The 26,187-nt window shown below is 43.1% G+C and overlaps 1 protein-coding gene across 1 annotated transcript in view; it reads right to left on the minus strand.

Annotated features, from left to right (window-relative positions):
- Positions 1-16,064, minus strand: part of LOC117822367 (nuclear factor of activated T-cells, cytoplasmic 1-like) — a 77,698-nt gene extending 61,634 nt beyond the window's left edge. The window contains exons 1-3 of the mRNA XM_034697062.1: positions 15,590-16,064; positions 11,468-12,560; positions 8,182-8,341 (exon numbers count right to left, since the gene is read on the minus strand). Coding sequence (XP_034552953.1) covers positions 8,182-8,341; positions 11,468-12,560; positions 15,590-15,710 — 1,374 coding nt within the window. The 5' untranslated portion in view covers positions 15,711-16,064. The remainder of the gene's footprint in view (positions 1-8,181; positions 8,342-11,467; positions 12,561-15,589) is intronic.
- Positions 16,065-26,187: the final 10,123 nt, after the last annotated feature.

Genomic DNA, 26,187 nt, shown 5'->3' on the forward strand with positions numbered 1-26,187 from the left:
TGTAGACCACATGTAACCTATGACATAATCTGATTAATGGGTTTGAAATTACTGTAGTGAGTGCGGTCAGGGATGGGGGTGTGAGGAAGACGAAGGTTGGTGGAACACTGGAAAGGTACTTCATTAGAAGTCTGTGGAAATTAGAGCTCCAGTGTCATGGACATAGTTTTAAATGTTTCTGGCCTGATCATAAACATGAAGATTAAATATCTTCACTCTGGGCTGGATGACAGATATTTTGGATTAAGTGGGACAAGGCAGAGGATGTGTTTTTTTTATTCTCCTAGTTATACAATTTATAATGTTAATTATGTGGAATAAAAATAGAATCTGTCCGGACACCAGAGTAGAGCATTTACCCATATGTCTCAATAATGTCTGTCTGTACTCTTTGGTTCAGATATCAAACGGATACAAAAGAAGTGGTAAAGCTAGGACTGTCATTCATCTCCACTTCCAACCATCCTATTTCTCCCTTCAGCTCCACATAGTGTCTCTAGCAGCTGTCTTGACCTGTGAGCTAGCCACACATGCTAGTCATCAGTGAGTTAGGCCGAGGTCAGGAGCTTCTTGAAGTCTTGGCATCCCAAGGGACCACTTCATCTATCCGGTGATCTCACCAGCAGACCCCGCTCTGCTTGTTATATTTTACTTATGGTGTCACCAGAGGTAATTATCCATAGCCACACATGCTACCAGTTACTTGTGTTATTGACTCGTGAGAGCACTATGGTGAAGCATGAGGTACAAATCTGAAACACCGGAGCGTTAAATTGCATGACGTCCCCCCATGATTTAATAAAAGGCAGGCAGCCGCTCCGCGATGCTGTGTCGTCTGTCACTTTTGCCTCAGAAGACTTCTTTCAGTGACCTACAAACATTACCTCAGCAGCCACGTGGCTCTGAAGAGGCCCACAAGAGTAGCAGGAGAGAGGGGTGGTCTTTATCCCTTCTACCGTCTTGCGGTAGCACACGCTTGTGTTGGCGTCCACGCTCATAGCCGTAGTGACCTCATGCGGGAGAGGAAGTGATTAATGAGGTCAGGTAGTCCTCTTGGTGACGCTGGTCTTCCCAGAAGCAATGGATGGCGGTCTAGTCCCCCTAGGGCGACCTCCCCTTGATTCCTTTACCATATGTGCTCCCTGACCCTCTCCCTCAGCTTCTGCTAGACTTTTGTGATGCTCACTCAAATGCTCACCACAAGCAGAGCGCTACGCTTACTCCTTCATTTGGCTTCTCAATGGAGAATGTGAGGAGGCTAAACAGTCAAGATAGTGTCGTAAACTTTAAGCATGGCCTTGCACACTCACCTGTGACCTCAGCTTTGTATTTGTGTCTAATCCAGCCTGGGCTGTTGGAGCAAGCAGCAGCTAATTTTGACCAGATGAGTTTTCCTAGCTGTAACTGCAGCTGTATCTGGCACATGTACTGTATATTTACTTTGAGCTAATCTAAACGGAGTTTGATCCAGGCTTGATTTGCAGCTGTTTCAGGGTGCCAACTTTTGCCACTGTGTCAGCTAGATCCATTTACACCTCCTACCGCAAGCCACTATTGCGCAGGCCGTTTTTGATAGCCGAGGCGAAAGTAAAACATTATGGATATGGCAGCTGATGCATTAATTGTGTAATTGTGTGCAGCTGTATTGTCTGGGTCAGTTGTGATGATGTGGAGGGGGTGTTGGGAAAAGAGAGGAAGGCGGTCCATCCCACCCACTTTCCACCATTCATCTCCCAGTTGCCTGTGGACCATGGCAGATTCATCATCTCTATTGAGAGTTTGCAGCCATTGCGAAACTGATCCAAGAGATTTTTTTTTTTTCCCCAATTTTTTTCTGTCTCAACCAAAGAGAATCCACTGTCACGAAAGACAAAAAAAGACAATCCATAACAAGGTTTTTCCCCTCATTTTTGGTAACAGTGACATTTTCATGCTGCTCTCACTGGCAGCAATTGTAAAAAGAAAGGATTTGAACCATAGACTGTATAAAATAAGGACGTAGTATCCGTGACGTCACCCATCTGTTTCTGAAGAGCTGTTTTGAGGCCAGTCATCAGCGGCAACCATATTGCTGCTGTTGAGCAAATGTGATGTAAAGAGGCGGGCTTTGAGCCTCCTAGCCAACAGCTACAGTGTTCCCGCCTGTCAATCAAGTCAGCTGTGCCTCTCATTGGAAGACTCATAATCTCAATATCTTTGAAATTGCAGCGTTATGAAAATAATTCACCCCCGTACAGTGTGTGCCAATCGAGTAATGAGCTATCCAGACTACACTCGTCTTCTGAACCAGAGTGTAAACATGTTTATTTCTGCTGTAAAGATCGTCTTCTTTGAATTGGTGTGTATGTGGTTTCTGGTACTTCCAGAGCCAACCTCAAGCAGATCCTTGATAAACTGCAGTTTTTAGCACTTCCGAATTGGACTCGTATTTTTAGACCAGAGGTTGCCACTTGATTTGAACAGGCAATGTTTAATGGACATTTGCTAGTAAATTAGATGAGTCTGGCCTGACCAGAAATTGAGTGTGAATACACTCCACAGGCCTGCAGTGTGCTGCCTTCTATCGCTCCACACTGATTTCATCACTGCCTGGAGAAATGTCATGACTCGTAGAACTCCACGTGGCACACAGAATCAGGGAGAAAACGACTGGAAGCAGTAGTGTGTGAGTGTGTGTGAGTGTGTGTGAGTGTGTGCGGGGTGGGGAGGGGTTGGAATGGGAGGAGAGATTGAACAGCAGATTCAGGCTTTTTCCCATTATCACGCTCCCCTCTCTCTGTCAAGTGCTGACAGTCACACAGCCAGTCTCTGCTGTACCCAATTAAATGTACACTCGTCCAAGTCATCTCTCCTTCCAGACTTTACTCTATCACCCTCCTGCCCCGCTGATGTCTCATATTGAACGCATAAAGCAACATATGCAATGTTTTAATGCGCTGCATTTCCATAGCTACGAAGTCTCCTCATCCTCCTCAGCAGCTTTATCCCTCAAGGTTTTTCTTGAACTGTCTGCTTTACTGTTATGTCATTGAGGGCATAGCTTCAAGCACAAGCCCATGTCTAGACCAGCAAGGGTCCAAATTCCATACAAAAGGAATAACTTGGTAACCATCGCAGCCCGCCATAGGAATATCATCCAGAAAATATGGAGAATCTGACTAAGAGGACGTATGAATGACTGCTGGGCCCCCCTCTTCTATGGCTACCCATTATTTTCTTTCTTTTATAAATATGTGGGCTGTCTGTTTATCGCCTCAGACCAGTGAAAATGATACAAATCTTACTCCATTTTTTCCACTTACTATTAACTAGTAATTAGTGGTAGCCCAATACCAATGTAGGGAAGCCCTGCAGATGGAGAACCACAGTTTAAGAGTGGCATAAATACCCCTTTGGGCAACCAATAACAGCTCTTACAGCACTACTCTACAGAGCACGCCAAGCCTTTTGGATATCAAACACGAGGCGGCAGCAGTTTTAATGAGCAATTAGCAGCTACAGTATAGGGTGCTGTAGATCAGTGGGTTTCTTTTGAGACATTACACAGCCAGCAAGCACCGGATCCCAAGGTGAAACTGCACATGCAAAGAACCGAGCACATGTTGGCCAAGGTCTTTCATGTCCTTGTGGCGGAAACATACGGCAAATTTGACGTGCATTACATTCAAGAGCAGAGGAAGGGAGATGGGTATTAAGTCACGCACTCGTTAATAGAGATGATGGCCACATCCTGCTGAAATTACAGCACGTCTGTTGCTGCCTCAGACTTAATGAGAGACTGAAGGAGGATTGTGTGTAGGCCCTATAGGCCAGTCATTATCCTATACAAACTAGCCATATGCAAGACCTCGCTGCGTGCTGCGCGATAGCTTTAATACTCCACAGGTGTTGCTGTCTGCTGTTACTGCGCAGGGCTGAGCGGATGTCTTTGTGTTCCCTGACTGATGTTGAACCTGAAAGTCTTTACAACATCTTCAACAGACCCCAGATTGTAGAACAGATCCAGGTCATGTCCTCTATCACTTTATTCTCTATAAAAATAATTCCCTGCATGTTCGCTTTCCCCCCACTCTTCACTGGAAAAATCCATCAATCATGTCATGGTGGTGTTCTGACTGAAGGTGGACCTGGTTGTTATTTTTCCTGAGCATCAAAAACCATAGGGCAGTAGGGTTCGGCATACCTGTGGTGAGAGAGGGGAAAGTCCGGAACAGGGTGAGAAGAGCCGATAGGGAACCCCTAAATCCCCTTTAATGACGTTGTGGTCTGATGCAGTAAATAAAGTGGAAAAGCAGTTGCAGGGGTCAGAACGTGGACCAATGTGGAAAGAGGAGGTTAACAGACTGGGTATGAAGGAGGGGAGGGGAGGATGGAGAGCAAGTCCTGAATAAATGACTGAGATTTGGAACTTGAAGCCTAGAGAGCTGGTGCGAGCAGCAGAGGGGTAATGAGTCGAGGTAACCCATAATCTAGGGGTCTAGGGGTTTTCGTCAACGTGCGGCTAGAGTCGAGACACTCCATCCTCCCCACCAAACCATGCCACAATCTCTCCATCCTGTGTGGTGGAGAGCTTTGAATGGGGTGTGGTTGATCTGCTCCAGCCTAGGATGATGTCAGACTTTATAGATTCTTAACTTGCGGTGTGTTTGTCAAGAAAACACATCTGCTTGTTATTGAATAACAAGACGGGAACACTTCATGAACATTAAGCATCCTGCTCTGACTTTCTGTCTCTCCTGGGAACATCTTAAGCTCTAGAAACAATGTATCCCTTCATGTTTTTCCTCCTGCTGTTTATTCAGCCAGAGTTGCTTTCCATCACACATGTCACCATCACTCATAGCGCATGTGTCTGATCATCCATGAGCTAAAAACAATACAGTTGTGGATGACTGGGCTTTAACTGAGGGAGGCCTTCTGGTTAGAGTTTTGGGAGATAGTTGAAGGATGAACGGTTCACCAGGAGTGACATCCCCAGGTCCTCCAGGGAGACAGCGAGGCACCAGTGCGTAGTAAAGGGAGGTGGTGTCTGATGGGTGCCGAGATTCTGACTCCTATCCGCCACCACCAAAACAACCCCCCGCCACCATCGTGCTCAGCCAACCTCCAGGCCGCCCTGGCCCTAATCAGCAGGATACAGAGCATCTCCTGGGGCAGCCAGGCCCCAGCTGCCTGGTGACTCCCTCTGCCCCTTCTCTCTTTTGCTCTTGACTCTCCATTCCCTATCTCTCTCATACACACACTAACACACACACACACAGACACATAGACACTTCCTTAGCTGCTTCCTACACCGCTGTCGTTATTGACTCATTCTCCTTGATTGCACTTCACCCATCTAGCGCTTGCCACTCATTACCCCAGGGCACTGGGGACTACAGCATCTATCCTCTAAGATTACAACAACAAAATGTCTCACAACACTTCAACAAAGACTGAGAAGTGAGACAGTCAGATTTATGAGCAGTGTGTACCTTGGAGATACAGTACCTGCTCTTCTTCTTTATCTTTCCCCCTCTAGCATGTTCACATGATTGCACGATCTTTATAGATTTATCTTTCTGCCAAATACATGCTTCCAGTGGTTTCCACTGCTATAAAAACCCTCCAGATATCCCAATTGACTGCACATGAAATATCAGAGGCATAAATCACTCCTCGCTAAAAAGTAAGAGTAAAGAGTGAGCTATGCAGGAAGGGGGGAGGTGTGACGGTAAAGCAGCTGTCATCATATTTCCTCCATGACTAGTACTTACTGATATTGGCTAACCAGATGCAGACACACTTGAAAACATCCTTGCAAATTTGGCATTGAATTGGTGTCTGTGCAAAATCAAACAAATAGCCCATGTCATCAATCTAAATCTGGACAACACGGCACAAAGACACAGGACGCTTACTCATGACTTTTTCATCGCCAGAGTGAGTCAGTAAGTAAACTTAATCAGAAGCAGTCTCACCTGCTGCAGCTGTTCAAGGCAAGCTGAGTCTGGTCTGCCTCACGTGGAGGTGAGAGGTGTTGATTCACCCGTATGTTGATATACAAAGGTTTGTAATGAAGGGGAATGATTACCTGTATTTACAGAGAAAACCTAAAGGTTGACAAGACCGTTTATATCACCACGTAGGCCAACAGCTGTCAAGTGCATTGGACATGGAGCAGAGCCGGGTTTGCTGACAGCATCTATTTACAAAACAGCTGTGGTGCTAACGTCTACTGCTAAGTGTGTGAGATGCAGGGACCACCGCCCTGAAACCATACAGGACCAAAACACTCTTTATTAGTCTGTTCTTGTCTCTTAAGAAATATCTGAATCCAGTTGTCACTCAACAATTCCCTCCACTTATTAAGGGCAGTTTTATTTTGAATTGATGACATTGTAATTTGGAAATGACCCTTAAACTTTAGGGCGCACGCACACCGCTCGATCCCCGCCCTGAGTAAACTAAGATGTCAGCGCGGTGTGATGACAGTGCAGCAGAGAAAGGAGCTCTGTGCTGTGCTGCGGGTGAGACTGACGTGTGCTCTTTAAGTGTTCGCCAAGCACAATAGTGAGAGGCGATGTTCCCGCTCTATACTAATTGAGTCAGCATGCACTGCTGCTGGTCAGAGCGACCTTTTGAAGCAGTAGATTGACTCCTGGCTTCAGAGAACGTTAATAACACAGCACGCCAACGATGAAACAAGGAGACAGTGATGCTCACTGCATCAAAAGTTACAGAAAGAAAAATTGTATGCTTACGCTTAAGATAACAAACTTGTTTTTGTTTTAACAGTTGTTTCTATGGAGCCCCTAGAGGGCCATGGACAGAAAAAAGGAATTAAATATGTCCTTGTGTGCACCAGAAACTAACCCGTGCTCACAAGAAAATGTATTGAGATCACAAAATATTATTGTGTACGCACCAGAAAGTTTCCTGTGCTCACGACAAAGTTTCCCATGTCAACAAGGTACCAAGCACACACTTGAGATCAACCAGTGCATCGCTGTCTTCCAGTTTGGATCTAAACATGACAGTATGGCAGTTAGTTGAGCTTTACTTCAACCTTGGGCTTCATTAGAAGGATATTATGGCTTTGCTTGCACACCGTCACCAATTTATTGTCTCAGAACAGCACCTTAAAATGTACATTCTGCCTCGCTGAAGTGTGTTTTGCCCAATGGGATATGCAGTTTATTTCACGTGCGCACGTAATACCTCTTCGTGGTCACGGGACATTATTACGTGCTCACAGGAAAGTGTCTCATGAGCACGCAATAATATTTTGTGACCTCAAGAAAGGGCTGCACGGTGGTACAGTGGGTAGCACTGTTGCCTCACAGCTGGAAGGTTCCTGGTTTGAATCCCCGGTCGGGTGGGTGCCTTTCTGTGTGGAGTTTGCATGTTCTCCCCGTGCATGCGTGTGTTCTCTCCGGGTACTCCGGCTTCCTCCCACAGTCCAAAAACATGCTCACCAGGTTAATTGTTCACTCTAAATTGCCCGTAGGTGTGAGTGTGTGCGTGAATGGTTGTCTGTCTCTCTGTGTTAGCCCTGTGATAGGTTGGTGACCTGTCCAGGGTGTACCCTGCCTTCCGCCCGAAGTCAGCTGGGATAGGCTCCAGCCCCCCGTGACCCCTAACGGGATAAGCGGTCAAGATAATGGATGGATGGATCTCGTGAGCATGGGATAGTTTCTGGTGTGCACAAGGACATATCTAATTATTTTTTTCAGTCCAGGTCACTTTAGGGGCTCCGTATGTTCCTGCTCTACTGATGCAAAGATTAAAATGCAGGCTCTGTTCCTCTTTGAATCAAAATTTAAAAAATATTTTTACAATTTTTTTCAAATTTGTGAAATATTTCTTGTTCATAGTTGGACATGAATTCACTTGAAAATTGCATTTAAGAGAAAAAATGGTAGCAAATGTCAAGATAATTAAAAAGAAAGGTCATGCTGTTTGCTCTACATGCTGTAATTAAGTCAACATCCAACCCACTAACTTGTTGCTGGACAGAAAACACAAAAAGTAATGTGCATTAATCAGCATGAGCTCGTCTGCTTGTTGCCACCTATGCTGTAATGACAGCAGTGATTACACAGTCTAAACACACAAAGCCAGCTTTGTGTGAACTTAAAAGCAACGTCCACACAGAATCTAGAAGATCGGATTCATAAGCACTTTACTCTGCCGGCTTACCTGTACTACAGGATGGCCCCCAGACTGCGCCTTCACCGCCCCTCGGCTGCCTTCGGTCTCATAGTGGGCCCTGTGGTGGGACTTTGGCTGCACCTCAATCTGTAGGTTGTACGGGCCGGAGCAGGACGGGAGCTGCCAGTCAAGGGATGGCAGAGATGGGCTGTAACAACATGACACAGTTATGAAGATAGAAATACAAAAAATATATGTTTAAAACAAAACAGTGAACTTTTAGATTGTCTCTGGCAGTGTTGTAGTTGAGTCACCAAACCAAGTCCGAGTCGAGGCCCGAGACCTCAGTGTTTGAGTCCGAGTCGAGCCCCGAGTCACCAAAGAAAGATCTGAGTCGAGTCCTCATAATTTGAGTCCTTGTATTTATTACAAGGAGGGCAAATGTTTCAATACAAACTATTGACTGTGTGGACCTGCACTGACTGTGTGGCCCTGCACTGACTGTGTGGCCCTGCACTGACTGTGTGGACCTGCACTGACTGTGTGGACCTGCACTGACTGTGTGGACCTGCACTGACCTGCACTGACCTGCACTGACTGTGTGGACCTGCACTGACTGTGTGGACCTGCACTGACCTGCACTGACCTGCACTGACTGTGTGGCCCTGGACTGACTGTGTGGACCTGCACAGACGGTGTGGACCTGCACTGACTGTGTGGACCTGCACTGACCTGCACTGACTGTGTGGCACTGGACTGACTGTGTGGACCTGCACAGACTGTGTGGACCTGCACTGACCTGCACTGACTGTGTGGACCTGCACTGACTGTGTGGACCTGCACTGACCTGCACTGACTGTGTGGACCTGCACTGACTGTGTTGCCTGCACTGACTGTGTGGACCTGGACTGACTGTATGGGTCTGGACTGACTGTGTGGACCTGGACTGACTGTGTGGACCTGGACTTACTGTGTGGACCCTGACTGACTGTGTGGACCTGGACTTACTGTGTGGACCTGGACTGACTGTGTGGACCTGGACTGACTGTGTGGACCTGGACTTACTGTGTGGACCCTGACTGACTGTGTGGGATTTTTTTTATGAGTAGGAAACATTTCTTTCATTAACGGTAGCGTTGGACCTATTTCCATCATTTTATATACATAATTATTAATTATTTAAATATATTCATAATCATTTTACTTTAACCACTTTTAAATGCACACCATGCTTCTGTTGATGAGGGGACACACTCAGAGATTCTGCTGCACTGTGATCATTGCCGGTGTCCAATAAACTCAGCCCAAACACCATTAATCAGAATTGAACTAACCAATCAACTCAGATCCAATGGTTGAGTTATTTTAGTCACTAATATTACCATTAGAATACTATCACAGTAAAGTGATGAACGGACTCAGTAACTTTAGCATCTCTCTCACTTCTCTGGGTTCATCCTGTACAGATGTCTGTTAAAGTTTGAGCTGGTCTCTTTCCTTGATGGGTCTCTTAAATCTCCAACATGTCGCTCTGCTCTCGCTGCATTTACTTTGAAATCTTTGAAAGAAAAATGCACGGCTGGTAGCGTCTTTTAATCCTGGCAGACAAACACTTGTGCCAGCCCTCGCTCTGATTGGAATTTATGAAACATACAAAATCTAATATGAACATTAAAACAGTCTGTATCAACATATAAGGCTGAATCCTCCTCTCTATCACCCGAGTCCTTATGCAGTCAAAGCTCGAGTCGGACTCAATTCCGAGTCCTGGACTTGAGTACTACAACACTGGTCTCTGGATTGCATTGTTTCCACCATCAAAACCAAAAGGATCAGAACTTGCTTTACGGAGATCAAATGAGAACTCCTCAGAGTAATCCAACTGGCCTGACCCTCTCCATTTCATCATGGACTCTAATCGAATCACGTGAAGTCACTCACTGACATGTAATTCCTTCATCCTGTGTAATAATTAGTGGGTCCTCTCTATAAGAAAACAAATGAGAGACGAATGTGCCCTTGTCAGGGAGCAGTGTGTTTCGTGTTATTGTGTGACAGGTGGAAAAAGACACACAGGGAGGTAAGGAAGTGACAGCAGGAGGACAGACGTTTCTAGGGCGCAAAAACAAATCACTCAAACTAGCAATCAGCTTGTCCTTTGATCAAATAATTACCCACTTCAGACTGATAGCTGTAAAAAACTACGGACAGCCGCACTACTATGAAAGGCAACAGTTATACAACAGAATAGGGTCAGCAGCACACCCCGCCTTGGAGCATGAGATCTCTTTCCTCAGACTCCTAACATCATTGTTCTTGAGATGGAGAGTCAAAGCTTCCCTTGTGAACGCTGTGGAGATATCTAAACCAAAACAAACATGTGCAAGACAATATTTCTGTGCGCCGGATGCCTGGTCACTGCAAACTCCTGACCTGAAGGGTGGCTCAGCTGAAACCAATCTCTGGCATCTGTGTGGAGCTTGCGGGCTGTTTGTTGACCCAAAACGAACTGATTTCCCCCCGCAGGGCTTTATCTGCCCGCTCAGTGCATGACATCAGGGCCCGCTACACAGAAAGAGATGGGCTGATGGCGCGACACACCAGAGCAGCGAGCCGGCTGATTAACTTGCAGACTGCTTCCCCTTCAGTCAGGCCTGTCACCATTACTTCCTGTTGCTCACTATCTTAATCAAACACTTGATTTCCGACAGGAAAGCGTGTTATTGACTTGGAAAAAATTGCCATTGTAAAAAAGCTTACCTTGCTCGGAAGTCAAAAATCAATTATACAGTTGAGTGAGTGTGTGTTTGAGTCTGAGCGCGTACATGTGATTGTGACTACGTCTGTACTTATGTTGTGTGCTCGTTGCTATAGCAACAGCTGCACACTTGCTGGGCAACTCCTCCCTGTGAAATATGATTGATGAAATAGTTTTGATCTTCAAAGAGAACTCTTTTGAAAGTATAAAGCATGTAACTTTTGGATTTCTTCCTTTTGATATGGCCTTTGAAGATAAAGAAAATCTTGTTCTTGCAATAAAAAAAACAACACTTAATGTAGGAACAAAAGAAACTGGGAGAGCAGCCGCAGCATTAATTGTAACAAAAAAAAAAGCCTGAAAAATGTAAAAGCTGACCTTAGACTCAGACTTAAATCTTTCTGAGTATCTGAATCATAAATGTATGAATCATCACTGTCACTTTAGGAAATCCAGGGGCTAACAGCAAAAGGTCAACACGTGTTTACTGCTTCTATCATCTTCAAAGTCTTCAGCACTTAATCCTGTTAGCTGAAGTATTTCACAGCTCCTCTTAGTAGGAGAAACTTGACTCACCTGAGGTAAGGCTTGGGTTTAGACCAGGAGTATGGGTGATGGGGCACATCCAAGAACCCTCCACAGTAGTTCTCCTTCTTTAGAGCCATGCGGGAGGGGTAGTCCTCATGGCAGAGCTCGCCATCAGGACCCAGCACTTCGCCACCAGGCTCCATCTTCAGGCCCATGGCTGATGAATGGTCCAGCATGGTCTTCCTTGTCTTGATTGGGATTCCCTCCCCCATGTCTACCACTCCATCAGTGGTGAGGGCGTTGATGGCTGCCACGATGGCGGAGTTGGTGTACTGGTTGGTGTTGGCGAGCCAGTTCTCATCTGTGACGCTGACTCTTGGGGAGCCATGTGGGGATGGGACTGGGGACTGGTTGGGTGAACAGGATGTCTGATGATACGGAGTGCCGTTGAAGCTGTACTTCCTCTTTCCCATGCCGCCGCTGCTGTTGAGTCCACCACAGGAAGGGGAGTTCGGCCTGGAGCCACGGGGTTGCGCGGGCCAGCCTTCCTCTGCCACAGCTCCTATCTGAGGGGAGGTGGAAGGTGAGCGGTGAGGGGAAGCTGCAATGCCGCTGGCATGATGGCAGGACAGGAGTGAAGACGTGCCTTTGGGAGACACGCATGGAGACTGCCAGGGGGAGTTCTGCGGTGAGTTGTCGTAGTTGTAGAAGCCAGACTCGTATGACGACGCCTCGGAGTTGCAGCTACGTGACGAAATGCTACTGGCGGGGCTGAGGCAGCTGGGATCACGGTATCCATCCGCATTGGGCAGCGTCAGAGTCACGATGGAGTTAACGCCACGCTTGATGATGTGGTCCTCACTGTTGCTCTCTTCAACCTCATCCTCAGGGTACTGGCTGTAGGCGGTGATCTCAATGCGAGGGCTTTCCAAGGCGGGGGCCCCATTGAGTCTCAGGCCGTGGGGAAGGTAATAACCTGATGCATTATGGTTGTCATTTTGGAGGCTGTAGCCTGTCTGGTGACAGGAGGTAACTGAGATGATCGGGCTGGACTGTAAGGTGTGGTACTGGGTGGCGAGACAGGGGTTGCCCATGCCTACAGGAAGGGACAAGCTGACGTTTGGTGTGTAGCTGTATGCGTCTGAAAAGAAGAAGAAAAGTGTAAACATATGGAAGTATGATGGAACAATTACCCCACACGAATCTCACCAATGCTTGCCTCCTTGTGTTACAAACATCTCAGGAAACTTCATAATTCCAAAGTAGTAACTTTAGGTGGTAGCAGTGTAGTCGCAAGTTGCACAGCCACTCTGTTTGTTTGATCAGTTCATCTAAGGCTCTATTTGGCACTCCCTGCTGTCGTATATACTCTACAGGAATTCCTCCAGCAGCGCTGATGGATGCTTTATTTGATTGATTGCATCACTCACTGAGTGAATTAGGCCCTCCCCTGTGGAAAACTGACAGCACTCTCGCATCGCTCTGAGCTTGTGATTAAGTCAAAGAGAGTTTGCTGCAGCGGTATACACAGATGCAGCGGGGTACACACACAAACAAAGGCAAAGACAAGAGCTGTGATACACTCCATATAGGTGTTCTCTTCTGTTAGCCTTGAAGCGGCTGGCTGCTGTGTGTGTGTCGACATACGTAAACCTCATGTCTTCCTTTCATTAATAAACGTTATGAGTTTCAAAGTTGTCCCAGAATGAATACAGCTCAGACTGAAACCCAGTGAAGGGCATTCCCCTTTGATTTGCTGTTCTATATTCGTTACCCACAGTGATGTGCATCACACGAAGTCATGAATGTGTCACACAATGCATATTATGTGGGCGGTAGTCTAAAAGTAGTTTGTGACTGTCTATTTTCAGAAATAATTATGTCACATGCAGAAGAGAAGTTGAATATATTGACATCTTGTTGAGGTGTTAGACACTTTTGTAAGTGGCCAGTGCAAATAATGAAAACATGATATGAAGAAAGTTACAGGAAATATTTCCTTTTCTTTTTTGAGCCATATTATTCACAAAGCAGAGACTTAAGACTGTGATAATCAACCATAATAGAGACAGTAATCTACATTGCGAGAGTCAGACCTGATAACATCTTCTGAAAACAGAAAAGCTCTTCTCCCCTTTCTTCCCAGTACATGCAGTGCTCTCACACTGCTCAATATAAACACCATACAATAAAGAAAAGTCAACCCACCTCTCTCTGGCTCATTCTGGCTGTATTCAAACACATAGCTGAAATCAAACTCTTGGTCTTCTTTCTGGAAACTCATCTCCGTCCCTATTATCAGGACTTTTTTTTTCCCCACCTTAAACACTAGTTTAAGTCCGCCTTCATCTCAGTCTCCTCTGATGCTTTTCAACTCTGGTGTATCCTCTTCTAGTGCCGTACCGATGATGATCTCCTGCCCACTCCACCCGGTGACACACCTCCTCACTTCAGGCCTGACTGACTTCTCGCAGCTGTTTTTTTCCTTTTGACAGTGTGAAAGATTAGTGCACTACGCTGCAACAAACTTGACTTCTTCTGCCGCCCACTCAGACACTCTGGAGCTCTCACTCTTGTGTGCAGCATGATCTTGAAACTTTTTTTCCCTTTTTTTTTTTTTCTTTTTTCGGGTCACACGCGTTGCTTCTTTCTGCTGAACTAACAAAATTACACCAGATCATAGACAATTTGTGGGGTGAAACAAATGAAAGAAAAAGAAAAATGACTCACTCTTGCACTCAAGGCCAAGTCTCTACAATTGTTTGCAGTGCTTTCAAAATGCGGTGTAAGCGGAGTTAATTTCAAAACACTGACTATCACACAGATTATAACGTTCTCTTTCTGTCCTCGCCAATTTTTCTCTATTATGCTATCACGATCAAAACACTCTCTCCCATAAACCAAACCAGCGTGACTAAAGAATGGATGGGTTTATCCACGGGGATTTTGGTCTAGCCCGGGCTCAGACTGACGGGACCTCAGGGAGAGATAGGTGGTCGCCCACAGAAGTTATCTGCAGCCTCTGGAACTAAGAACCCTGGGGCCACTTATCGCACATGGCTGACTGTGGCTGTGGCAAAACACCAGTAGTGTGTGAGTCTGTGTGCTTGCATTAATGTGTCTATGTGTGTGAGTTTATGTATATGTGTGGTAATAAAGCAGCCCTTGGTGTATAGCTGAGGCTGTGTGTGGTTAAATACATCTCCTTGTCAAGCAAGCTACCCTGCGTCCCTAAATGCACAACTTTCTTCCTCACACACACACACACACACTCACACACACACATGCACATACACGTCTGCAACCAATTAGAAGGCTTAGGACTGAGGGACTGAAATGAATAATAACAGCCCGCACCCGTCCGTCTGAAACCTCAGAGACAAAATGAAATTCACAAATCCACAAAAAGCCGGTGACATCAGCACGGAGAGACTGAGCGAATTAAGACAAGATAAACAATCCATGATTTCTGACGGACCACATTTTTACTACAAAAAAAAAAATCCTGAATCAAAGCGCTTTACAAGAAGAGACTTTCTGCTGAGTGTAAATCAGGCAGAATCAGTCATCATGCAACTGTGCAGGACAAGAAACCAAAGATCAAGCAACACCTGGAGATGCTCTTCTACCCCTGACCCCATCAGACTGAGTGTGTCTGGAACAGACTTCTTAATATGTGATGAAACAATATACATCAGTTGGATTAGAGTGAGCCTCCTCGCAGACTGCAGGTGACAGCAGCAGTGCAACCCTTATTTGCACATGATAGGATGCACTTGCAAAGACAGCTGGAGACACCTAATGGTGTGGATGTAAACTGGGTGCAAAACAGTTAACTAAGGTGTTTGAGTAACTGAGACAACAAAAATAAATAAATGATGCTTTCTGAATTTATAGTTTTTTATTTTTAACAAGCTACATAGTGGAAAAAAAATAACACAGGAGGAAATGTGTCCTCTTTGAGAATTTATATTATCATAGCAGCTCCTCTCCTTTTAGAGTTTAATATCAGCTGACTGAACGCTCCTGCAGAGTTTGCAACCCTGTACACTTTTATAGCCGCAGCACCTGTCAGTACATCTTTGCTCTAAGGAGAAGACAGGATATGCAACTTGGAACCCTTCTTCAAACATTGCATCATACTTAATAAGAAATATATGATTTATTTACCTTCTTCTGCAGACTTCATGTCGGCGCTGAGAGAGGTGACACACTGGAGTCCCCGCTCCTTACCGGCTGTTGCTCCAAAGCTCAACTTGGAATTGACGCTGAGGCAGAAGGTATCCTGCATTCAACAAGCGATGCGTAACTTTCTCTGGGACTAAAGTAAAAAGCGCCTGGAGTATAAAAAGAGATAGATCACTTCACACTCCGGGATATAAAAGCATACTTCGCAGAAAAGCGAGAGTACAACTCTAAACTCCAGCGCACCAGAGCGGGGGAGAAGTCCTGTGAGTGGATCTAGACGCGGAGCGCAGGTAGAGCTGCGAAGGGAACTGAGTGAGGTGAGTTTGACTCTCCTCAGCTTACTGAAGGTTTGCTTTGAGTGTCCCCAGGTCGATGACGCAGCGCGGTTTGTCAGAGGGGCCGGCTCCGGTGCTTTTAAATCTGGAAAACACCCTCACTATACTCTCGTCAGCGCGCCGCCCATTCAGGGATGACGCGACCGGTCTCCAGCAACCTCCTGGACCGCCTGATGATGTCTTCCATCCACCCTGGGATCCCTGCGATAGAGGAGGGAGGTGTGTGAGGTGTGATCGTGTGTCTGTGTGTGTTTGTATGACAACACCCACTGTCTGCGGATCCATGCTGCTCTATGACACAGGAGAGAGACGAGGGACGTAGAGGGGCAAGGAGTCCTTATCCTGGGACATGTAGCCTACATCCACAAAGATACATTACACCAACTAATGTATTGTATTGCCAAATCAGAATCAGAAATACTTTATTTATACTGGGGGGGGATTCAGTTTTTACAGAATCCTCTTATACACAGTTTGAAAAAGTCAAAATATTAATAGAAATAATATATAAATAAGAATAAAATAATAAACAGTGATTAAATTGATTAATAATAAGTATATAATAATTAGTATAATATTATAATTATATATATATATATATATATATATATATATATATATATATATATATATATATATATATGTTTATATATACCATAAACATTAAGGAACCCCCCTCAGACTTGTTGTATTAGCGCACGTGTGTGTGTGTGTGTGTGTGTGTGTGTGGGTGGGTGGGTGTGGGTGTGGGTAGGTGTTGGTATTGGTATTGGTTTGAGTCTATATGTCGGTGAAGGTGTATGGTGGACAAGTGTAAACATGTGGGTGGGTGTAAGGGATACCCACTACCTGTGAGATCAAATTAACATAACTGTAATGTGAATGAACAACACAGGATCTATGAAATGAAATTTGATTTCTTTGTTTTGTTTCTGTCTTTTGCTTGTTTGTTGTGTTTTTATTTTTATTTTATTTTTTATTCTTTGGAATCAAGACGACTAATTATTTGAATCACAGGATATACTGATTTATTTGGACCTGTACACTCAATAAAATAAAATTATATATATATAAAAAAAAAAAAAAATGTAAATGTAAAAGTCACTGTACATGACCAAATGTAAATTTAACACCATATTTATATGTTATTCTAAACCAGGAGTGTCCAAACTTTTTTCAAAGAGGGCCACATTTGATGTTGTCAGAATACTTCAGGGCCAGTGGCTCCTACTGAGACTTAGGTGACTTAGGAATCATAAAAGTTATATATGAAATCTCTATTTAATAACAATTATTTCACTTTTTTTTTCTCAATGAATCAGTAACTAGGAAGTCCTCAGTTCTCCACAAGCCACGTAAACATTAGCAAACTTTATCTTCTTCTGGAGGAAAATATTTTTCATTTGGGTCGGGCAATGTGGGGAAAAATATTGTCTCATTATTTTTCTATGACAGGATCATGATCTGGATTTCATCACACTTCTATTTCATGTTGTTTTTAAGACTTTTCTGACCAGCAGACAACATTTTAAGAACTAAATAATTCTTGTCCTGCATTCTAAACTATTTTTTATGTACCAATTTTTGCCTTTTCTGCACAATTTCATAAATTTGATCTTGTCTTGTGTCCTCTTTTGTGTCTTCTGAACTTTTACTGTTCATCAAGAACATTTTCACATCATGGTAAAAACATGAATTTGAAAAAACCTGTCAACTTTAAGAGTTCTTATGTTTCCTCCTAATTCTATTCCTGCAGAATATCCAGAGCTTTGAATTTATAAAAGTAGTCCATATGAAGCTTTTTGAGACGTTTCTGGGGTGACTTGAGTTTTGTTTGTGCGCTTTAAAGAAATGCAAAGTGCAAATGTACAGATGATTCAGAATGTGATTCATTTCTTTGCTATAATAACACAATTTAAGATGGAAGCTTGGGGCCATAATTGAATGGACCTTGGGCCGCAATTGGCCCCAGGGCCGTACTTTGGACACCCCTGTTCTAAACTGTGCTATTATAAGTAACTAGTGCCTGACAATTTATTTACTTATGGACATGGTATCCACCTTTTAAGCATAAAACAAAGTAAATTAAAATATTTTTAAAACAAATAATCTCATAACACCATTCATTTAGTTGATTTTCTGGGGCTTTGTATATCAAACATACACCTCCTTACTCTGCTTCAGTGGAAGGTTTATGTCCATGACTTGTCCCGCAACCTGCCTTGGATAAAACTACATGATTTAATATTTTTTATGTCACTTGTATTTCATTAAAATTCCAGTTGTGTAATTATAAATTTGTGTGTGATAAAAGTTGAATATAAAAATATTTCTCCATGTTCTCTGTAGCTAACCCTGAACTTTGACTCCCCATAGAGAGGTCAAGGGGAGACAAAGTGAAAGAGAAAAGGGAGGAAACAACAAAGTATCACGTTGCAGTACATTCACTGATATGACTATAATGTCCTTCCTCATTAATGTTGTCAATCCCGTTATTATGCGATCATTACCATTATTCAAGTATTCCGCATATCCCTATGACTGGATACAAACTCCAAAACGATCATGTATCATTTCCAAATGTGTTTCCCTCATGTTTGAGGGAAATATGGTTTCACAGATTCGCCCAAAATAACTATCCTTAACCTCTGACAGCGCAAACACAACATGTTCCGCATCTCTGTTTTCCACGTCTTTGTAACAGTTTGTCCCGGGTGAATCTGCGGGTTTGATTCCTTAGTCTTTGCCTATGTTATAGGAAAATAAAGGGGCTCGTTTTTCAGCCTATTTCCTTAATTACACCCCATTATCATTTATCAAAACATCACATCCCATTATATGATATCATGATATTTGTTATCATAGACTGACACAGAAAGGTGAAAACACATGGTGTAGTTGGCTGTTGTAATATCGTCAGACATGACTGATACATGTTATAGAATATGCATAAGATGTATTACATATGACTGAATTTAAAGGTGACATATCATGCAAAATTGACTTTTTAATGGTTCTTTACCTGAAATATGTGTCCCTGGCATGTCTACAAACCCCCCGAGAATGAAAAAAATCCATTCTGCCCCTGTTCTGATTTCTACACCTTTCTGTAAATGTGTGTGAAACGAGCCGTTTCAGACTTCAGTGTTTTTGTTAAGTAACAACAATATCCGGTCTGTCACGGAGTCAGAGCTCGGAGCTTGTTCAGCCCATAGACTGTATAAAATAATACTGAATCCCTCCTCTGTTTTTCATTACCTGCACACGTGTGCTAACAAGGAGCTTAGGAGGGAGGCATGCTAGTTGTAGGCTGTCTTAATAAACACAAAGGTCGGTTTTACTCCCCACGTCTGCAGATTTGAAGATATAGTGGATGATTTTTATTTATCATGGATAAGTGCTAGCGCTAATTAGCATAGCCACATAGCTATATGTTCATAGCTGTAGCTGTAGCTGTAGCTGTAGCTGTAGCTGTGAACCAAGACACACGTCGACATACTGACAAATAAAACAACAAGAAACACTAAATCTGTGACCAATCCTTCAGAAAGGTCCTGCTGCCTTTCTGGCAGAGGTCGGTTTTACTCCCCACGTCTGCAGATTTGAAGATATAGTGGATGATTTTTATTTATCATGGATAAGTGCTAGCGCTAGTTAGCATAGCCACATAGCTACACGTTAGTAGCTGTGTACCAAGACACACGTCGACATACTCACAAATAAAACAACAAGAAACACTAAATCTGTGACCAATCCTTCAGAAAGGTCCTGCTGCAGGCGCCTCTCCGTCAGGATCAGATTCTGGATCAGATTCAGAGGGTTGAAGTAACGTGATCTCTGAGCAGCCGTGTATATTCAGCCAACATGTAAACATTAGATCAACGTGCTGGACAGCCGAGGCACATCCACTTCCTGAGGGGGCGTGGTCAGAGGGAAAACAGAGTGTTCTGAGGAGGACTGAAGAAGAGGGTTTTTCAGGCAGACCAAAATCTGATTTCAAAGTGTTTTTTTGAGCATAAACTTTAAAGACATGTTTTGGGGACCTCTTAGACTACTATATATTGATGAAAAAAGCGTGATATGTCACCTTTAAGCCTTTATTACAGAGCTTTAAATCCACCTATCCTGCCAACTGCAGTGATTACAGGACTCTTTATTTATTGCAGAATCATGCACACTATGATTAATAAAGTTTTCATTCTTAAAGCTGGGGTTGGTAGTCAGATTTAGATCCACTTTTTGTTATACTGGTTAAAATGATCTTTATATCCCGATGGTAATCAATACATAATGTGTTCTTAAAAAAAAGGTAAAAAAAAAAAGCTCCTATCTACAGCCGGAGTAAAACTGGGAAAACACCAACCAATCCCTAACTTTCACTATGAGAATGTTTTGGTGTTTTCTTACCGCTGAGTGAGACATGAGTTGACGTAGTGCAAAACACAAACCATGTGCTGAGGACCGGTTTTGAATCAGTCACCATCATATGGTCGTGAATCAGCGGCGCTCCTGCATGTGAGCGGGGGCGTCGTTTTGGAGGAGCTCCGAGGGGAGGGGGGAGGGGTTAGACGGAGTCCTGAGGAAATGCTACATTCAAATTCATGCTAGTTTACTGTGACTATCAACCCTAGCTTTAATCTAAACTTGTCAAAATATATATATATATATATGGATATTAATTGGCATTATAGAAGATAACTGTAATGGCAGAAACCATGTTTGAAAACACATTTATTGGACGTGTATTATAAATGTATAGTTTGACCTTGGTTCCATCTGTTAACATGAAAGGGGCGGGGCTTATTACCTTTACTGGCAGCAGGGGGAGCTCCAAATGTCATTGGTCGCGAATCAGCAGTGCCTGTGCATGTGAGTGGGGGCATTGTTTTGGAGGAGCTCCGAGAGGAGGGGGGGAGGGGTTAGGCACAGTCCTGAGGAAATGCTACATTCAAATTCATGCTAGTTTTCAGTGCCTACCAACCCTAGCTTTAATGCTGCGTCTTATGAAACTTGATGGAGCACTGAGAAGTCCTGAAAGCAGCATTATGTAATTTAAATCTTATGGCATTTGCAAAGCACTTAAGGTGACTTGTATGTGTTGCAAATATGATGGGATTGATATTGATGCATAAACAAACCTCCTTATAACAAGTAGAGCAGGAACCTTGATCAGTGCTGGTAGCTGCCATAAGTGCAATTAACAGCAGCTTAGACAAGCTACAGTGTAATTCCATTTGAACGGGGGCCAGATTTGAAGGGAAAAAAGGACTCCCATGGGTCTGAAATGTGGCTGGCAAGCTGGAGGATGATCACACATAATCAGAAGCAGATTGCCTTTCGGGGGCAGACCGGCTGTGGGGCAGGAGTAAAGCAGACAGCACGGGGGGGAATGTAACAGTACGCTCTGCTTTCTTTGCCTACAGTAGCTCTGTGGCGTCAGCTGCGGCTTGGCTGATGTGCACGTGTGAGCCCCGAGATGAAAAAGCAGCATCACATACTTTAAGAGATGAATTATGATACAAACCAGCGGTAGGAAAAAAAAGGAGCTGCACATCTGATTGGCGCTGTCAGTGGGACGGGCTCTCACTAGTTGTACAACTTTCAAACTGTGTGGTGTGGTATACATAAACGGCAGTCTGAAGGCTTATCATGATGGATTCTGTGCTACAGAGAGGAGCGCCATTAGCTGCAGTGTCTGTCAACAGAAGTCAGAGCTCCTCAGACCATTACAAGAGTGACAGACATTACAGGTCATTAAGGAGTCTATACCTCATTACAGATACGAGTGATCTGAAAACCTGATGCTTCTAATAATGTGTTTAAAGTAACTTTACCTCCACCTCCAGCTGAGCCCTCCTTCACAGAGTGATTCAAGGTCAGAGTCAAGTCCTTATTTAACTTTAACTAAACATGAGGCAAGCTTTTTAGTAAGTAAATATCCATACAGGGACTGTGTCGCCTTGCCAAAATAAACTCTAAAGCATTGGACCTTTCTTCACTTGCAGGAAGAGCCAAATCATAACTTAAAAGAGGTTCAAATCCTCAGTGTGTCCTAAACAGCAGTGAGAAAGCTGGACTTGTTGTTTTGGTTTGTACCTGCGTCTCCTTTTACCCTGTTAGAAAATCACCTCAGATGAGCCAACTAATAAAGGCATGTTATGTGTTGCGTAAGTGTTGACTGTGATTTTTTACATTTATTAGGTTATTGTACAATAAAGTGTGGAGCCACTAAGTCACAAAGTCTCTACTGCTGTATTTTGATCCAGAATCCTGTAATGTGCTATTGGTGGCAGTCAGAGGCGATTCTAGGATCGGATGTTTAGGGGTGCTGAGCAGGATACATTTCACTGTTTTGTACATTTTAATGCAATTTTATTCCCATATTTGAGAAAGAAAAGTATAACACTTTTTGGGACAGTCTAAGTGACTAAACCCTCAAATCTAATAAAGGTTATTTAAAGGTGACATATCATGCAAAATGGACTTTTTAATGGTTCTCTACCTGAAATATGTGTCTCTGGCATGTCTACAAACCCCCCGAGAATGAAAAAAATCCATTCTGCCCCTGTTCTGATTTCTCCACCTTTCTGTAAATGTGTGTGAAACGAGCCGTTTCAGACTTCCGTGTTTTTGTTATGTAACAACAATATCCGGTCTGTCACAGAAGTCAGAGCTCGGAGCTTGTTCAGCCCATAGACTGTGAAAAATACAACTCAACTTCTCCTGTTTTTCATTCCCTGCACAATGTGTGCTAACAAGGAGCTTAGGAGGGAGGCATGCTAGTTGTAGGCTGTCTTAATAAACACAAAGGTCGGTTTTACTCCCCACGTCTGCAGATTTGAAGATCTAGTGGATGATTTTTTTTGTCATGGATAAGTGCTAGCGCTAATTAGCATAGCCACATAGCTACATGTTCATAGCTGTAGCTGTAGCTGTGTACCAAGACACACGTCGACATACTGACAAATAAAACAACAAGAAACACTAAATCTGTGACCAATCCTTCAGAAAGGTCCTGCTGCCTTTCTGGTAGAGGTCGGTTTTACTCCCCACGTTTGCAGATTTGAAGATCTAGTGGATGATTTTTATTTTTCATGGATAAGTGCTAGCGCTAGTTAGCATAGCCACATAGCTACATGTTCGTAGCTGTGTACCATGACACATGTCTACATACTGATAAATAAAACAACAAGAAACACTAAATCTGTGACCAATCCTTCAGAAAGGTCCTGCTGCAGGCGCCTCTCCGTCAGGATCAGATTCTGGATCAGATTCAGAGGGTTGAAGTAACGTGATCTCTGAGCAGCCGTGTATATTCAGTCAGCATGTAAACATTAAATCAATGTGCTGGAGAGCCGAGGCACATCCACTTCCTGAGGGGGCGTGGTCAGAGAGAAAACAGAGTGTTCTGATGAGGACTGAAGAAGATGGCTTTTCAGGCAGACCAAAATCTGATTTCAAAGTGTTTTTTTGAGCATAAACTTTAAAGACATGTTTTGGGGACCTCTTAGACCAATATATATTGATGAAAAAAGCGTGATATGTCACCTTTAAATACTGAGCCACAGCAAAAGAGAAATGGATCATAAAAGAAACATATGGTAACCCTAATTTCTGGGGAAGACAACTCATTTTGATAAAGCAGCTCCTTAACATATACAAAACAGTATGTATGTATCTGGAGTAAACCAGCCCCCTATAGTGAGCACCAAAAACACCAAAAACTGACATTGGAGTTATTTTTTGGACTTTCATTTGAAATGCAATGCACAACATGTGAAACGCAGTGGAGCTGCTGTATTTTTGTTGTTAAAATAACACTTTACAATAAGGGTCCCTTAATAAACGTTAGTTAATGCATTATTAAGCATTAATTAACAGTTTAATGATGTTTTAATAATCATTAGAATGCATTACCTAACATTAATTAACATATTAGCTAATGCATCAATAAGCAGTTAATTAATGTCTACCGCTCAGAGTTAATTAATACATTATTAAAGCTGCTGTGAGGAACTTTTGTTTTGTATCGATTCTGACGCCCCCCTTGTGGACAAAGTGATACCTCTTATCTCTTGTCCTAAACATGCAAAAGTAGTGTTTTCAACAAAAGCCTCATCCTGTTGTGTTCAACAGTCAACTTTATCAGGTAATGTGATTATTTTCCATGAAAACAGTCAAAGAAAGGCTGTTTCTGAAGCAAGATGTCCATCATCTGGTCTGACACCTACCCTCCCAGGGCAGTTTCAGGCATTAAAAATTACAACAGAGAAGGTGCCAGTGTTGCTGCTGATGGACTTGTTTGCTATTGAAGGTTATAAAGAGGCATCAGTATCATTTTCAGTCTGTTTCTCAGCCAGTTCAAAACTCCTCACGGGGCCTTTAAGCATTAATAAAAGCTACATAATGTAATTAGTTAACCATTAGTAAATGCTCTTTGGACCCTTATTGTTGTTCAAAGCTCTCCTCTGTGTGAGTTGAGATGTTATCTGTGATTATCTGTTTTATTGTTTTAAATAAAACGTGTAAAATTCTTTATATGTGTTGCTTCAACTACCTTTCATCTAATAGTGGTTCAGCGTATGTGTTACCCAAGAGATACATGTGTTACACTTTACAATAAGGGTCCAAAAAGCATTTACTAATGGTTAACTAATTACATTATGTACATTTTATTAATGCTTAATAATGTATTAATTAACTCTGAGCAGTAGACATTAAAGGTGACATATCATGCAAAATTGACTTTTTAATGGTTCTTTACCTGAAATATGTGTCCCTGGCATGTCTACAAACCCCCCAAGAATGAAAAAAATCCATTCTGCCGCTGTTCTGATTTCTACACCTTTCTGTAAATGTGTGTGAAACGAGCCGTTTCAGACTTCAGTGTTTTTGTTACGTAACAACAATATCCGGTCTGTCACGGAGTCAGAGCTCGGAGCTTGTTCAGCCCATAGACTGTATAAAATAATACTGAATCCCTCCCCCCTTTTCATTACCTGCACAAATGTATGCTAACAAGGAGCTTAGGAGGGAGGCATGCTAGTTGTAGGCTTTCTTAATAAATGCAAAGGTCGGTTTTACTCCCCACGTCTGCAGATTTGAAGATCTAGTGGATGATTTTTATTTGTCATGGATAAGTGCTAGCGCTAATTAGCATAGCCACATAGCTATATGTTCATAGCTGTAGCTGTAGCTGTGTACCAAGACACACGTCGACATACTGACAAATAAAACAACAAGAAACACAGAATCTGTGACCAATCCTTCAGAAAGGTCCTGCTGCCTTTCTGGCAGAGGTCGGTTTTACTCCCCACGTCTGCAGATTTGAAGATCTAGTGGATGATTTATCATGGATAAGTGCTAGCGCTAGTTAGCATAGCCACATAGCTACATGTTCGTAGCTGTGTACCAAGACACACGTCTACATACTGATAAATAAAACAACAAGAAACACTAAATCTATGACCAATCCTTCAGAAAGGTCCTGCTACAGGCGCCTCTCCGTCAGGATCAGATTCAGAGGGTTGAAGTAACGTGATCTCTGAGCAGCCGTGTATATTCAGCCAACATGTAAACATTAGATCAACGTGCTGGAGAGCCGAGGCACATCCACTTCCTGAGGGGGCGTGGTCAGAGAGAAAACACAGTGTTCTGATGAGGAATGAAGAAGAGGACTTTTCAGGCATGCCAAAATCTGATTTCAAAGTGTTTTTTTGAGCATAAACTTTAAATACATGTTTTTGGGACCTCTTAGACCAATATATATTGATGAAAAAAGCGTGATATGTCCCCTTTAATTAACTGCTTATCAATGCATTAACTATTATGTTAATTAATGTTAGGCAATGCATTATAATGATCATTAAAACATTATTAAACTGTTAATTAATGCTTAATAATGCATTAACTAACGTTTATTAAGGGACCCTTATTGTAAAGTGTTACCAAATATTAGGTTTCAACCAAGTACTGTATGGTTTTGAAACTTTTCTAGCTTGTTAAAAAGGACATACAGTAAAATAAAAAAAATCTCTCAAATGTTAGGGGTGCTGGGATTCAATTTAGAGGTGCTTCAGCACCCCCAAAAATGGGCTAGAAACGCCTATGGTGGCAGTCATTTTCTTCCACAGCACCACAGCTGGAGTCTGACTTTGCCGAATACAGACACCAGCTTCAAATTGTTGAAAAAAATCAAACCTTGAACTTTGAATCGATTGCATGTAGCATCCGGAAAAAGAATGC

Source organism: Notolabrus celidotus, chromosome 12 (genome assembly GCF_009762535.1).
Source record: "Notolabrus celidotus isolate fNotCel1 chromosome 12, fNotCel1.pri, whole genome shotgun sequence".
Lineage (NCBI taxonomy): Eukaryota > Metazoa > Chordata > Actinopteri > Labriformes > Labridae > Notolabrus > Notolabrus celidotus.